Below are 16,388 nucleotides of genomic sequence, written 5' to 3'. Positions count from 1 at the left end.
GAAATTTAAATGGAGTGCTCTCCAGCATTAAAGTAGAGGAAGGTGTCTGCTAACACTGACACAGGCTTACGCTCTAAATGCTCCTAACAGTTAATGGAAAATATCAGGGAACCTTGAAGGTTTATTACGGGGGAAAGTGCTCGCACCATACTTGCCACCATCAAGACGGCAGAGGATGAGTGCCTGTGGACTCACCATTTCTCCTCTTCTACTTGAACTCCTACGGACTGGAACTTACTGGGCGCCTTATTTTCCCCTGGTTTGTCAGGTTCCTCAGCGTCATCCACCTGAAGAAATAAAAGCAGAGGTGCTCTGTTCTAGTTCTCCTGCTTGAAAAACAAAGTCACGTTTCATTACAAACATCTCTGGTATTACTGGAATGTTTGTGATGTGTAACCTTTCTGTTCACTATTTGTGTATTTGATGAGCCCCTCACTACATTATTAGCATGCGTTTTGACCCTGATTCCAGTGAAGTGCAGTTTTGTTCACTCCCAAGCTGCCTGGTCAATGTCCATGGTTCCTCCGTAGACGTGTGAGGACGTACTTACCTGTGAGTGCTGTACTAGAAGGGAGCACCTCGTGGGATTGTGTTTTTGAAAGATTTGATTTTGCAGATAACAAAATACAAAAAAAGGAAGAAATTTCACTTTATCATAGTTAGAATTGTTGACATCAGGAGATTTAGCTATTAACCTTATTAAGATAAACTATAGAGTATCTTCATTTTGTTCCCCTTAAGTTAAGGAATTGGCTTGGATATCACTCCATCGCTTCTAAACAGCTTTGTAAATCTTATGGTTTACATGGAAAATGTGTTTATATATAACTGAGAGCTTATGTGACACATGAGGCCCAAACCCAAATTTAAAATAAATCTCAAGGGGGCAGGGGGTGGGAAGAGATAGACTGGGATTTCAAAATTATAGAACAGATAAACAAGATTATACTGTAGAGCACAGGGAAATATATACAAGATCTTATGGTAGCTCACAGAGAAAAAAACGTGACAATGAATATATATATATGTTCATGTATAATTGAAAAATTGTGCTCTATACTGGAATTTGACACATTGTAAAATGATTACAAATCAATAAAAAATGTTGAAAAAATAAATAAATCTCATGACTCTTCAGAGCAATTAGATTTATTCCTCTTTTTCCTCTATGTTTTTAATAAATTATTTTTTTAAATATGAAAGCAATTTAATGTAAGTTTTATCATTTGTCTTTTAAATTTTGTCCTTCATTGCAGAGGATCTGAAATTACTCTGCAGTCAATCTAGCTTTGATAGTTTGGAAAGGCCTTCTTTTCCCTGAGCATATTTTTATTTAGTTTTTAAATTTCAGCTTTATTCCCCAAGGGGGTGCAAGGTCCACCTGCAATATCAAGTGGATGCATGGAGTGAACGGAGCAGACTCCTGCTCCGATTCCCTGCTCCAAAAGTCCGTTTAATAGACTGTCCTCGGACAGAGAACGCGGAAAACTACTGACCACGCTTGCTAGAGAACGGGAAGGCAGCCTTGAGCCGGGGCACTGGCAGAGCGGGCACGGACACCACTGCAGCGAGGTTTTGGTGGCAGCAGAGAGACGGGCTCCCTCCCAAACACACCAGGGGCAAGCGGGCATTTACATCCGGGGGGCGAGGTAGGGGTCAGTGGGTAAAAAGCACTAAGAAAACACATCAAGATTAAGAGGGGGTTCTGGCTGGCCTGATGTAACATTTAGGTTAGGTCTGAAGGCAGGCCAGGGGGCTCAGACGTCACCTGAGGATGGTGGGGGAGTGAAGAACCCATCAGGTGCCGAGGGAGATGCGGTATCAGGGGCTGGGGATTCGGGTAAACTCACTTAGTAAGACTCTCACTAAAACCAGGCGATGAAGGAGGGACACATAAACACACAAGCGGAGGTCTGGCTTGGAAGAGAATTTGGGAGCATGACTAGAGTGTGCTTAAGGAGAAACTCTGACAATACGATCTTCACAGTTTTTCTTTACTGTAAGTCAGCTGACTGTGAATCAGAGATGATGCGACCTTTTTATTTCTCAGATCCCTCTTTCAAATCATACTAATGATTCATTTTGTTTGCATCGTTCTAATTAGTTCACTCAGCTTGGCCGAGGCAAGTTTTGCCATTTGCAGCTGGACTTCTCTCTTCAGACAGGACATAGAATGTACCTCAGCATACCTGGGCATGTAGTAAAGGAAGTGCAGTCTCAAAGAGGTTTATCTTTAGCTCAGAGAATGCGGAAGCAATGGCATGCTACACGATGTGAAAGAGCGAGCTTAAAGCTCTTTGCGGTTGTTTCGCAACGTGAATTAAATGGAAATAGATGGACGCCACAATCTAACATCTGGAGGAGTTATGGTCTGAAGCTGGTATGTGAAACTCATTTGTAGTTGAAATTACTCTTGAGAGACCAAAAGTTGGTGTAACCGACTGCTGCCACGGGCCACGGTGGGGGAGGGGGACAGGAGTCAGAGGTAGGAAGAAGGGGGAATTCATTCTTTGCTCTGTGTACTTTTGTACTGTGTGAATCCTTTACAGCAATACTGTATGCATGTAACTTTAAGAAAAAAACCAAAAAAATTTACCATGAATGTTACCCTTGACTTTTTAGAAGACATAAAGCTTCGCTCTAAATCCAAAGCAGCTAGTTACCTGCACCATCCCAGGACTAGAACACCAGAAGAAAACACCAGATAAAGTAGTTGACTTGAGTTTTGGAGACATCTTCTTTAAAAATACATATTTTAAAATATTCTAGAATCATCTTTAGTGCTGTGAGAGGCTCCCACTAAAAGACCATGGTCGAGGAGAGCATAGCTTAGCATGCATGAGGTCCTGGGTTCAATCCCCAGTACCTCCATTAAATAAAATAAAATAAAATAAAATAAAATAAAATAAAATAAAATAAAATAAAACAAAATTAAAATAAAATAAAATAAAATAAAATAAAATAAAATAAAATAACTAAATCTAATTACCCCACCACCACCACCACCAAAAAAAGGAAAAAAAGGAACATGGGAGCCAAGACTTCACACCCACCACACCCATCTTGGGCTATTTAACGCACATGCTCAGTGGGGGAAATAGCACAGTATTTATTATTTGGATAAAGTGCCTTGTTCTGGTGACTTCCCCGTTGTCCAGAGGCTCCAGGCCCATCTTCTAGACCCAGCTGCTCTGTGGCACAGGGGCCGGGACTCTGCACACTGCCCTCCCCAGCCTTTCCTGCCGGCCCCCCTCCGGTTAGGGTCTAACAAAGGAGGGTAGGACGAGGGGCTTCCTTCCTGCTTCCACCCCCTGCTGGCAGCTGTGGCTCAGCTCGGCCCCCCGGACAGCCCGACAGCCGGTGCGCCAGCTGCTCCCTTGGACGTCCCGGCACCAGCTGGCCACGCTCATCTCAGCGGTGGGAGGCCACCACGGGCCTCTCCTCGGTGTTCCTGAATTCTGGTCACCCTGCCTTTCCCCTTCTGCTCCGTAGTCCGAGGCGGGTGACTGCGTACTGCGCACCTCCACGGCTCTCTCAGCCTTCCCATCCCTGGAGAACCAATTTTGTGCATTAAGCCACCTCTGTTTGAGAAACAAGTGTAGCTTCTGTTTTCTGGAATGGGATTCTAACCGATTCCATACGGCTTACATTCATGCAAGTTAAAAATGCTTGGGATGTCAACCAAAGGAGGAGGCTGACGCCTTCCACTCTGTGGTTTCAGAATTACCCAGGGAAGCTCTTTTCGAAAGCATGCCAGCTATTTCCCTTAAGAACTGCGATGCTCAAGGCACGGACAAAGGGAGAGAGAAAGGAAGTGGGGGTCACCAGGATGAGACTGGAGGGTGTTGTACTCTGTGCCAGGCCTGCCCCACACACCCAAACTCACAGTTTATTTGCATCAAGGTGTTGTCATCTTCTTAAGCTTTAGTCACTGCATGTAAATTTATCTCTGTGACTTTAACCTCCTGGTTAGACCCAAATAGTGACGAATGTCACCTCTCCTACATAGTAACGTAGGCTCATCTACTTAACTTTATGAAGAGGCATTCAAAAATTTTAAAGACGTTGCAGGGTTAATTCAATCTCTGTCCTGAAAACAATGGAGAAAGCCCTTGGCAGATGATACAGTTTTGGAGGTTTTGGCTAATCAGAATTTTAAAGGAGGCTAATGCTGACAGTAATAACGAAGCCCAATAGTTACGGGGCCCTCAGTGTGCCAGGCACTGTGCTTCGAAGCTCACACGCACTGCACCAGTCAGTTTTCATTACCGCCTCTAACGCACCCACTGAACAACAACTGTTATTGCTCCCATTTTCCAGGCGAGGAAACCAAGAACTACTAAGGACTTGGCCTAAGTTCACACAGGTTGGAAATCATTATCATATAAACTTTAGGTATGGGCTTAATTTTAAATGTTGGGAAAGACTTGGAAACTCTGACCCTAAAGAGGGAACGTGTGAGAAGGATTCCAGGGCCCTAGTATCACATATTTGGTGGATTAGGATCTAAATTAGATTATAGTGTAATGAATTTGATGACTATTTTGTATTCTAAATTTTAATTTACTTGTTATTTTCCATTGAAGAAGTAGCATAATGTGGTCACATTAGCTGTCAAAGTACAATCTGAGCTCTGTCAGCATAAGCTGTGTGACCTTGGGCAAGCTACCTAACTTCTCTGTGTCCTCATTTCTAGGGCAGGGATAATAACACCACCTATGAGGGTTGTTACGGGGACTGAATGAGTTAACAATAAGGCGTGCAGTGCGCTCATATAATTTCTGTAGCTGTGAACACTGATGGGAGGAGGATTAAGAACAATTCTTTTGCTCAGTAAAATAGCCAAATATCCAGAGAGTAGGGTGGTCTCTGAAACAAAGGCATTCTCCCCAGCTTGATTTGTGAATTTCAGAGTAGTTCCATCTTCCTGGGCGAAAATAATGATCATAAAAGTCGGACAGCACATAGTTTATGGATGCTTCATTCTAAGCACTATTTGGAGAGTAACCTGTAAGACCAACCAGCAGAGCTGGGAGGTGATTAAGGTAGATTCACAAAAGCTTTTAAATAAAACAAACAGTAAGACTGATAAATAATTACCTTGAAAATACATTGTTGAGTGGAAAAAGGCAAGATATAGAATATGTGAGTTATATGCTGCTAAAAAGGAAATAAATAAAATATATATTTGCTTGAATAGACACAAAATGTCCATGCTGGGAAATGCAAATATTGGTTACACAGATTCTTCTCCGGAAAGAGAACTAACTGGTTATTGACTAGCGAGTCACTGTCTACCTTTTTATAACTTTTGAATTTTGACCCATAGGAATATACATCTATTGAAAAAAATAACATACAGAAAAAAACCCAAATTGAATGTTAAGGAAATAGAAACTAACATGACTGGGTGCCAGGTAGGAAGGCGGATTTTTTGTGTAGGGGCGGGTAAAACAGACATAATATAAAATTCTCCACTTTAACCCTTTTAAAGTGTATGGTCCGAGGGGATTTAAGTACATCCACATTCTTGTGCTACCATCATCACTCTCCATCCCCAGAATTTTTTCATCTTCCCAAATTGAAACCCTACAGGAAGCTGGGTTATGAAAACTCAGTCTTCAAAACAATCCCGCGTAGGTTACACGAGAACACAGGCTCAGAAGGTTCAGTAATTTGCCAGGACAGCACAGAGGATCAACCTCTGCTCTTCCCCACTCCTCAAAGTCCTCTGGGCGGTGGGTGGGAATTAGCTTCTGGGAGAGGGGTCGGGGTGAGCGTGGGTGGGGGCTGGCTTCAGGCCCGTGCCTCCTGCTGGGTCACTTGGTCCCAAGTACCAGTGCTACAAGGTTTTAGGAAACTTTACAATTCATGCCGTGTTAACCCGTAGGTTATAAAAAAGCATTTGACTCATTGCTACTAGAGAAAGTTTAATTGCCTTTCAAAGTGGACTCCGCAGAGTGGACGGGGAACATAAATCATCGCTGTGAAAACGTACCCCGCACCTGGCTCTTAGCTGTGCCTCAGAGTTGGTTCAGCGTGGAGATATTTATTGGATGTCACATCAGGGAGTTATTATTCAAAGGGCACTGCAGGATGGTACAGCACAGCAAAGACGGGGGGTAAGAATGACTTCCCCACTCACGGAAGGAGGTTTGTGGCAGGGGAAGCCAAGCCGACCCGATGGAAAAACAAGCATCAGTTTGATCTTAGCTCCAGGCAGCAGAAAACAGGGTCCTGAACTGAGAAGCCTGCAGAATTATCTACCTCTTTTATGAAACGCACGATTAAATAGCCCACAGTTACGCAGAACCCGGTGCCCAGTCCTTGCTCAGGTTGCTGTGATGTGAGTTACTGCTCTCCACGCGGTCCGTCCCTCTGGTCTCACTCGCCCTCACTCCCACGTCCGTGAGAAGTGGTTCGCATTTTTGTTCTCATAAGATAACTCAATAGCGATGAACACACTATCATGCAACCCCAAACCCAGGCTATGCTTGGATGTCCACTCCTTTTGTGGGAATCAAAATGTGCTGTAGGAATTGAGAGCACTTTGTTTGATTGTGTCCACGTTTAATTACCCTCACCTTGTCTCACACATTCAGTTTTGAAAACAAAACTAAAAGCTGCTAATCAACTATACTTCAATTTTTAAAAAATGGAATCTTTGGGAAGGAAAAAGATGCCAATAATGTCGATCGATAAAACACCTTCATAATTTTAAAAAATGACATGTAACAACATAGAGGAGTCCAGAGCCAGTAATCTGAGGATCTGGTCCTACAGTACCCACATTATCCAAAATGGCAAGATGACGAATCTTCCAGAAAAAACAAAAAAAGGTCCTGTTTCTTTGTTTGGGTTCCTATTTCAAATGGCAGAAAAGGAGGCTGTTACCTGTATCCCGATGGACAGGCATCGATTTTTCTTAAAGTGATCCTTCTTCCTGTCGTCTGTAGTGACGGTGGCGATGGCGGTCGTGGTGGTGACGGTGGCAGAGTTGTTGCCCACGTGTTGACTCGCAGGGCCATGGATCTGGGCGTTGGCGGCCTCGATGGCGGCTGTCAGAGCCTTCATACTGTCCAGGCTCTCCGTGGAGTTGCTCAGTCCAGACTGGCTGATAATATCGCCCCGCGGGCCCTGTCCGTCCATGTAAGCATCCTGGGCCGACTCTGTGCTACTCTGGGCTGTGATAGAAATGAAAGGTTTCGTGGTAGTTCTGGGTGGGACTGGAGGTGGTGTCTTCTTATATGTTGTAATGCAAGATGACACTGGAAGACAGCGAAAACAAAGACACTGATTTCTGCATGGGTTTTACCTTCCGATACCATAACCGACATCCACGGGAAATCAGGGCCCATGAAACACACCGAGACATTGAATGTGGAGACGGGTCTGTTGATAGACTCAGTGAGATCCCCGCCTGGGGGGAGGTTTGGGCCTTCTATCAGGTGACACCCCCCCAAGATTGAGGGGGAAGGAGACTGGGAAACACCAGTCTCTGAGATGGAACGTTCTGAAATGGAGATTAACGTGAAACGACTTAAGACAGGCGTGACCAGCCATGTGTGGGAAACTTCCCAGGCCATAGTGCACCCTGAGAGATAGTGTCTGACACGGATGAGCCCGGGGCGGGGCTCTCTGCCTTCTCAGGAAAATATTAACCATAGCTAATGTTGGACAAACTAACACACTGGAGAAGATTCTGGTGGTTGATAAAGAACATTGGAAAAAGAAGGACAGCAAAGAGGTGAGCTGTGTGTTATCATCCTAAGAGCAGCACAGAGTGCCTGGGGGGCGGGGCAGGGGGTCCTGCAGGGCAACTGGACCAGCCCGAGGGTCTGAATCTGCTCAGTGGGGCGTCCCTCTTGGGGACACCAGCTGGGGCAGCCTCCAGCCCCTCTCTCCAGCCCTCTGAGGATAACCCTAGGGTCTTGAAGAAGCTTTTACACACTGGTTTTCAGCTTTCCATTTGTGGAGCAAGACGTAGGAAAATACAGATCAAAAAGAATTAAGTTTCCAAGTGGGAACAGCTGGCTGGTAAAGAACAATTCCTTAACCAGCTTTCTAAAGACTCGTCTAGGGGAGGAGGGTATAGCTCAGTGGCGGAGCACCTTGGTGTACACCAGGTCCTGAGTTCAACCCCCAGTGCCTCAGGTCATAAAAAATAATAATAATAAAGACTTTTGTTTAGTCCCCTTAAAATAATTCAAACTATTGTGTTTCCATCACTTTCTCCTCCGCCTCATTCCCCTCCCCATCCCCACCCCGTTCCCACTCACAGCTGCTGGGACTGTTAACACGGAACTAGCTAGTCCCGACCACGCGAGTCCAACTAGTTATCTACGGTTGGTTCTAGCTGCCACTGGGGCCATCTCGCTGAAGGAAATACTCGCTTCAATATTTAGGATGTTTCCTGAGGCCACTCTATAATGAACAATAAACAGGAGGGTCCTGTTTCACCGCCCTGTGATTTGGAGTGATTTCCTTAACCACAAAAGATACGAAACAGAAATGGACAGAAACGTCTGGCTGCTTCCCAGGGACTGCCGCAGACTTGGAGGAACAGAAAGGCACAGATGTCACAGGACAGTATCATAGGAGCTCCGGAGCTGGAGGCGCCGTAAACCACAGAAAAGTAGCCAACTCTCAGTTACCTGGGCTGGCCGAGGGCCGCCCCAGGAAAAACCTCCATCTCAGCTGTGCACGAATCACACATCTCTCAGCGTGAACAGAGCTCAGTCATACACACTCCAGCCTCCGCAGTTTTTAGCTCAGGCGCCTGAGAGTGGAGGCTCAAGGCTCCCACGGGAACAGAGCTGGGAGAGCGCCTGGCTCGGATTCTCCTACCAGCCACCGGGAAGCCTCTGGCTGAGGATGCAGACACGCTCAGGGTTGCTGCTTCACCTCACTCGACTGAGTTTCATGCACCGTAACCACTGCGGAGCTGCCCTCTGCTTCCCAGGAAGTTGTAAGGGGTGATGCCAGCCAGAGTGGGCGGGAGGCAGAGGGACCATCATTCGCATAGAATCAGTCTGTCTATTCAAATCTAAGATATGAGGACATTTTAGGACTTGTCTCCTAAGACAAGTCTTTGTAGAGTGAACTCATTATTTTGTTCTAAATGGATTCTCAGGACGTTCGGCCCAACCATATTCCGAAGAACTTAATATTCTTCGTCAAACGCCTGATCTTTGGGGTTATTTACTGCTTGTTGTTAGCCACCCCTGAATTCCCCTTTCGGTGTGGAGAATCAAAACTGGACAATATAGCCAAATATAGTATCGTTCATTTGCTGTGATTTAGTTAAAATCCTGCCACGGTGAGATATATGTGGTATAGGGGGTAAGGACGAGGTTGTGGGGAGGAGGGGGTGTCACCATTATTTCCAGTGAAATGGCAGGATTGGCTACACACACCCCCTGGGGGCCAAGTGCAATTTGGCGCCATCTGGTGGCTGTTACCGCCTCTTCATTGTCAATAGGGATCATTCTGGGGACTGGGATCAGTGGGGACTTGGGAGACAGTAGCGCAATGCTAGGTTAGTCTGGGCAGGGAGGAGCCTGGGGACATGGCTTTCCCACCGGGCTGGCCCAGTCCCATGCCAAAGGAGGTAAGAATTTGAGATGGCTCCAAATACAGGACAGGAACCACCTCCTTGTGGTTACATCACAGGGGCTTCACTCTGATATCTTCCTGCTGTGTGGAGGGAGAGTGGCACAAGTTTGCCGGAGTCCTTGGAGTCAGACTCACAGCAGCACCCTTGTCAGTCATCAAACAAAATTTAAAAGGAATTCAGATCGTTAAGCTTGCCCTTTGGAGAAGAGAGGAGACCCAGCACACCGCGCACACTGCTCCCCACCCCTGCCGCCTCGCGCCCCAGGCCCCCGCCCCGGGGCCTGCGCAGAAACCCAGACAGCCCGGGCCCCCGGGCTCTCCCGGCACCACTTGTTCTAAGCTCAGAACACTTCCTTCTCTCTTAAAAAACATTTTTTTGAAGAAATTTCTACTCTCATGGTTCAGCACCATGACTGATTTAGAATCCACTAAGGATGGAGCCAGGAAGCATGGGGCAGGGTGAGGCCCAAGGTCAGCGAAACACGAGTTAATAAATCTTGTCTGGTCAAGACAGAAAGAGAAAACGAGGGCCTTCCATGCAGTAAGTGAAACACTTCACTTGTTCAAGAGGAACATTCTCCAAAAAGCTGATTTAAAAACACAAGTGCTCCTTTTATTCAAGTAGAAACTTGAAAAAGAAATGTTGTTTTAATCATGATAATCGCTTTCCTTTGTCTGATATGTTTATTTGTTCATTTCAAATACATTGATTTTTTTTTTTTCTCCTTCTTTGGGTCCTGGGCATGTGCCACCCCAGCTCAAAGTCGGCAGAAAAGACGCCTATCCATTTATAAAAAGAGTCAGCAAGCGCATGTTCCCAGATTTCAGTGTCATTACTTCCGTTCAGATAATACCGTCATGCATAGAGAGACCAGAGACCGGGCTTTTACGTTGGAGTTAAGACGTTATTTAAAAAGAGAAGACGAATGCATAGAGAAAAAAAATGAGAACAAGTTCCTAGCCTATTTCAGCTTCTAGCTGATGCTGCAATATTTTTTCTATTTGCATAGGAAGATAATGCTAGCGCTGAAAGCTCAGGAAACACTGGGCCAGGAGTTATTTTTTTCTGGAGTGCTGAAGACTTACTGGAAAAGCATCTAGACTCTCCTACTCTGGTTAGCCTTGGTATGTCAGGTGACATGCAGCAGATGTCAGTTCAAACCTACTTTTTATATCTTCTCATTAATATGCACTCCCTGGCTGAGCTGATGGGTCACGTACTATAAAGCTATGTTAAGGAGTACTTAGCAGTTCCTGGTTACTGAACTTTAGAAACGCTTTCAAATACGAGAACGAGCCTGTAAGGAACTACAAATAAAACCACGAAAGGACAATGAAAGAATTCCAAAATAGACACATCCACGGAGTCACGCAGTAGTCAAACACCGCCTTGCTGATATAAACAAGTTGTCCTAGGTTGTTCTTGACCGCAAAGCAGGCTGTGATTTGATCCGCCTTCACTAGTGGCAGGAGTCTACACAGAAGTCACGGTCAGAGCAACCTTGGATTTGCAGTGAGTTGTAGCAGACGGTTTGCTCTCAGTCCAGACCACCAGAGACACAAGGGCTGCCTGCAACCATAGTCTAGTTTCTGTGAGGGTCAGAGGTCTCCTGATTTGAGTGAACTAGTCCAGCCGAACAGCAGTGTAACAAGCCCTCAAAAGGAAGTGCTTTACTCAAAAAGAGATTTAAAAGATGGACCGGGGTTAACAGTAGGATGCTGGAACTAGCTCTTATCAGCTTTCTGGAGTCAACTGTGCAAATCCCTTCCCAAGTCTGTGTTGGGTGACATTTCCTTGATAGCTTGAAACTGACCTCAACGTGTTTACACCATGGAAACTGGCAAATGCTGTGACTTAGTAGGGATCCCCTAGAAAGCGGTTGTTAAGCATTTCCAGCACACCCCTGCACAGAGACTGGTGCCATTCAAAACGTAATCCACAGACATGTGTCGATTCACAAAGTATCTGATGAGTGCATGTTGAGATATGCCATGATCACTCAGAGTTCGCTTTTAGAAACTATCACAATTCTACAGAGGTTCTGCTGGGTGGAAAGCAATAAAAAAGAAAACCATGGGCTTGTTTCTTACATGCCTCTGTTTTTTTAATTTCCTTCTAGTAATTCCTTTTTATTGCATTTTACCAAAATATTGATCCTCAACAGACTGGACATCAAATAAGCAAACATAACTGGTCCACCACCAGAGGTAGTTTGAGAAGCACAGATACGGAACACTGGCGAATTAGGGGAAATGGGCAGAAAGGTATTGGACATAAAATTAAGGACAGATTAGAGAGGTAACTTGAAACTACAGGCAAAATGATGTGAAGAGGGCAAAATTAAAAAAAAAAAAATGTGGAAGGACCTAAACTTGGGACCTAAAGGACATCAATACAGAATGGGAAGAGCGGACTTGTGGTTGTAGCACCAGCTAAGCTGTCTGCTTCCATGAAGGCATGTTTGTGTGGATGCGTGATACCCAGAATGACCGACAGTCAGGCTGCCTTTCCTGCCCTCTCTGTGAGGGGAAATCGCAGGTCCTCCGTGGGGAGAAAAACCATGACTAATTAGGGATGGTTTAAGGAAGAGGATGTTTCGATTGCGAGAGAAGGAAGGCAGAAGGGTTTCCAATTATTTCGAAGACTATTGTGTACAGGATGGCATGGACTTGGGCCGTAAGAGCCTCCCCCCCCCCGCCCCCCCGCCACGGGAAACCATAAAAAGAAAAGCTCAGAGAGGCTCAAAGAATACTTTCCTAGGAGTCAATTGTCCAAAGATGGACTCGGCAGCCCTCCCTGGGGAGCGAGTTCTCAGTCCCTGGAGATGTGCAAGCACAGACAAGCTCATCTTTTTGGCTGGGAAGTCACTGCAACTGTACCACCATCTTACGGGGGCCTGAAGCAGGTGACAAGACTTCTTTCAAACTGGAGCTCTGGTGGCTTCATGAATATGAATAAAATCTAGAAAAGAATCAGAGTTGAGTTCAAAAAGGAGACGATAAAAGCACTGAAGAAAATCAGAGAGGCTGTCGACAGAAGTGCAGAATGCTGTAAAAAGAAACAGAAACTCTGAACAGGAGCGAACTAAAATCAGAAAACTCAACTGCCAAGATAAAAGCTGAGCTAAGGGCAATCAGTAGCAGACCAAATGATGCAGAGGGACAAGTAAGTGACTTAGAATAATGGAAATCACCCAATCAGAACAGTAGACAGAAAAACAAATGGAAAAAAAAAAAAGAAAGCGGTATCAGAGACCTATGGGATAATATAAAGTGGGCCAATCTACGCAGAACGGAGGTCCCAGAAGGAGAAGAAGATAGAAATGGTGTTTGAAGAAATGATGACTGAAAGCTTCCCAAACCTAAAGAAGAAAACGGATATCCAAGTACAGGGAGCCACTGAGAGAGGTGCGAAAAAGCCTAAGAAGGAGGTCAGGAGAGGAGGCCAGGAGAGCTACCAACAGGCTCTTGGGAGCAGAGAGGAAAGTTCTGGCATCCTGGGAACGCATTTTGGCACAAGAAAATGAAGACAAAAATCGCTCATGGAGAAGTTTGCGGCTGCTGCTTCCAGGCAAGCAGACCCCAACGTGCTGAATTTACCCTGACTTGTGGGGTCACGCTCCCCACAGCGATGTGCTCCCCAGGCTGGACTCCCCCAAAACGCCAGACAAATCGGTGGTCTGGCTGGAGCCCTTTGCAGGACACAAAAGCACAAGCCCAGGTGAAAACAGAGGATGAGATGGAGAGTGAGTCCCGACTCCTCGCCTGATCACCAAGGCGTCCATCCCTGTAACACACTGTGCTAAGAATTTAATAGACATGGTCACAGGACCCAGGAAGATCTCACTAAACCCATTTGTTTGATGGTACGACTGAGGCTCAGGACACGTAATTGACTTCTCTAAGTCATACAGCAATCAAGTGGTACAGTTCGTGTTCACACGGCTCCAAGTCCTAGCCGTTTCCCTCCCCCAAACGACCTGTATTCATCCGCCTAGAAAACCTTCCGTTGAACACCTTGTCCAGTAAAGCGTGATGCCGTCCCTAAGAAACTCCAGGAAACCGCTCCGAGCGCAGTCCTCCGCACCCTGAAGGAACTCCTAAGACGTTTGGAGAATGAATGCATTGGCGTGGTCAGGAAGGAGAGGCGCACCAGCTGCAACTTTAAAAATGCTGCAAAAAAGGGAGAAACTCCACAAAGCAAAATACACATGGAAAAATCGCTCCCTTGTTTCCAAATATTTGCAGCTTAACATTCACAGGCCACCCAAAGTGCGGTGGTCAGCGGTCCGGCCCTGCGGGCCCCCCGATGAGAAGGCGGAGATCAGAGGGCCGTGGGGGCGGCGCGGGGCTGCGGGGAGGCCCAGGGCTTGGGGAGGGGGGCTGCTTCTCTCCCGCTTCGTTTTGGCTCCAGGGATGAGAGCGATTTTCACTAGAGCCATCCTCCACGGAAACCACAAAAACGAGCTAAACTTTCCTCCATGCAAGAAGAAAAAAGCACGCTTGTGTGAGCGCGTAGGGGAGGAGAGGGAATGTGGGCAGAGAGGGAGGGAGGGAGGGAGGGGTGGTGTCATAACTCTTGTAGTCATAAGACTTGCCAGTTGGTAGTTACCAGTATTCCAGACACTTCCTAATGCCAGACAAACGCCCCAAGTCTCGGCTTGTCTGGCTCAGAGATCTGTTCAACTGATAGCAGCCGGCTGGGGGTGGGGAGGGGGAGACACATCTTGCAGGGAGCAGCCCTCCGACGACGCACATCAAGCACAACATTGTTCTCGGAAGGAAGAATGGAAAGGTTTGTTTCAGAGTCACAACTTTTTTTTTTTAAGGCACCCGAGTTGTTTTAACAAGTTGCTACAAAACTTGGGTTTCCTGAGGCGAGGCTGTCAGGCACAGAGCAGATACTGTACCGAACTCCAGAGAGGGAGGGATCAGAAGGTTAGTCATTAAAAAAGAAAAAAAAAAAAAAAAGCCCCAGGCACTTCATGCCTGGAAATGATGTAAGACGCGGCCGCTCCTCTGTTAGAACTACAAGCAAACAATGCTCCGGCAGCTGCTCTCCAAATGTCAGCGCCAACCCCGGCCAAAGGGCTGCAAAGCCACCCAGCGCAGGACTTTGTGCTCTACCTTTTTCGCCCACATTTTCCCCAGGCACTCGCAGGAACCTGGCAACACGTAACGGGGCAACCTTTGCCTTCTGAAATGGCGAGCGGCAGCATTTCAGAGAACAAAAGGATTTTTTGAAAGTCAGCTGCATCTCCATCCCCACCCCCACCCCACCCCCGACACCCCCGCCCCCTCCTTCCCTCCCAACTCCGAGTCTGAGAAAACAAAGTGGTGCTGCGGGCAGCCCCGCTCTCGAGTGCCCCCTTGTGACCAAGCCCGGAACATCACTGATGTACCTTGAAATCCGAGGCTCCGCTCCCAGGTAAGTCACGCTGGGGGAGGGGGACTTCTGGGCTACATTTGTCTTCTCCAAAAAACATGCGCAGAGTGGAAGTCAAGACTCAGAAGGTCTTGCTTTTTAACTTATCCCGTTAACAAAAATTTTACCCTTGCAGCAGGAGAAGATCTCTGGGTTGAGGTTGCTGATACATTATTTTCCTCCTAAGCAGACGCTAGGGCAATATTTTCTGTTTTGGCAAGCTGTAAAGCAAAAACTCTGGGGCTTAGGTGTATGGCAGTGAGCACGCATAGACAAGAAACTGAGGATTCCTGCTGGGTGGGACTTGCATTTTCCATTTTTATCTGAATTTGTTGGTTGTTTGTAGAAAACTTTCTCCCAGGTAAGAAGCATTTCCAATCCCCACTGCTGGTTTATTTGCAAGGATGACTTGGGATTTCCATACTGCAAGCCAGGCTTCCCAGAGCCTGCCTGGCGGCGCCACCTTAGCTGTTTTATCTCTGTGTGGGGCAGACACCCACGAAAATGCCACAAGCAGTATTTTTAACCAGTCTTCTTCCTCTCAGGGACTCCTCCCTCCAAGCTGTCTCTGATTTGAAGGACCGACTACAGTCGTGAGCTGCTGGTAGCTCCAGCCAGCGGTGAGGGCATCCGTCCTGGTTTGTCCCTCTCTGGAAATGTTAACTGGAAACTAAGAAAGAAGTTCAGATCAAAGTAACTGTTCTCTTCAGAAAGTTCCATTAATTAACTAAATTAAAGGAAGTTAAATGATGTTTGGAGGAAAGTCATTTTAGAAAGCCCAGGTCCAAGGGACCGAAGTCCAAAGCCTCTAATGTGAACCTTTAATGAAGCTTGGCAACAAGTTAAACAATATGAGAAATTGAGGGTTACCATATGTAAGACCAGTCGTTGCCTGAAATCAGTCATTTCAAAGGAACATGTTGTAAGTAGACAGACATTTCGCTCGTAGTTGCCTAGATCATTTAATGTTAAAGATGAAAAACCCAGGGCTCTGAGTAACAATCATTTGACCTGCAGCTAAGGTGAGTCATGGCCTTCATAGAACTAGGCACAAAGGTGCACGTCAGGCTGTGGCGATCACCCGGCTTGCTCATTTGCAAGGCAGGGCTGTTGCTTCCAGTAGGGAATGCCACCAGGATTTCACGGCTCATTCTCGCAGCCTCTCCAACAGGTGCTGTTGAGTCATCCATGCACACAAGTGACTGCCCTGGCAGTTTCATCAGTTAGGATTAAATTTCCATTTGTTCCATGACTTTATGAAGTGATTTCTACCATTGAATCATATCTACCATTTCCTCTGGGACATAGGGATTTTTTTTTTTAATGTTTGTAACATTGTGTGTATTTT

The 16,388-nt window shown here is 46.2% G+C and overlaps 1 protein-coding gene across 5 annotated transcripts in view; it reads right to left on the bottom strand.

Annotated features, from left to right (window-relative positions):
• The window catches only part of DLGAP1 (DLG associated protein 1), a 989,257-nt gene that overhangs the window by 37,146 nt on the left and 935,723 nt on the right, over positions 1 to 16,388 (bottom strand). For all 5 annotated transcript variants that reach the window (XM_032467518.1, XM_032467519.1, XM_032467521.1 and 2 more), the window contains 2 exons: positions 6,895 to 7,268; positions 196 to 287 (listed from right to left, as the gene is read on the bottom strand). In XM_032467518.1, the coding sequence (XP_032323409.1) occupies positions 196 to 287; positions 6,895 to 7,268 (466 nt within the window). The remainder of the gene's footprint in view (positions 1 to 195; positions 288 to 6,894; positions 7,269 to 16,388) is intronic.

The sequence above is a fragment of the Camelus ferus genome, chromosome 24 (genome assembly GCF_009834535.1).
Source record: "Camelus ferus isolate YT-003-E chromosome 24, BCGSAC_Cfer_1.0, whole genome shotgun sequence".
In the NCBI taxonomy this organism is placed as follows: Eukaryota; Metazoa; Chordata; class Mammalia; order Artiodactyla; family Camelidae; genus Camelus; species Camelus ferus.
Note: the sequence above shows the minus strand (reverse complement) of the source record. Positions and strands in the feature narration are given on the sequence as shown.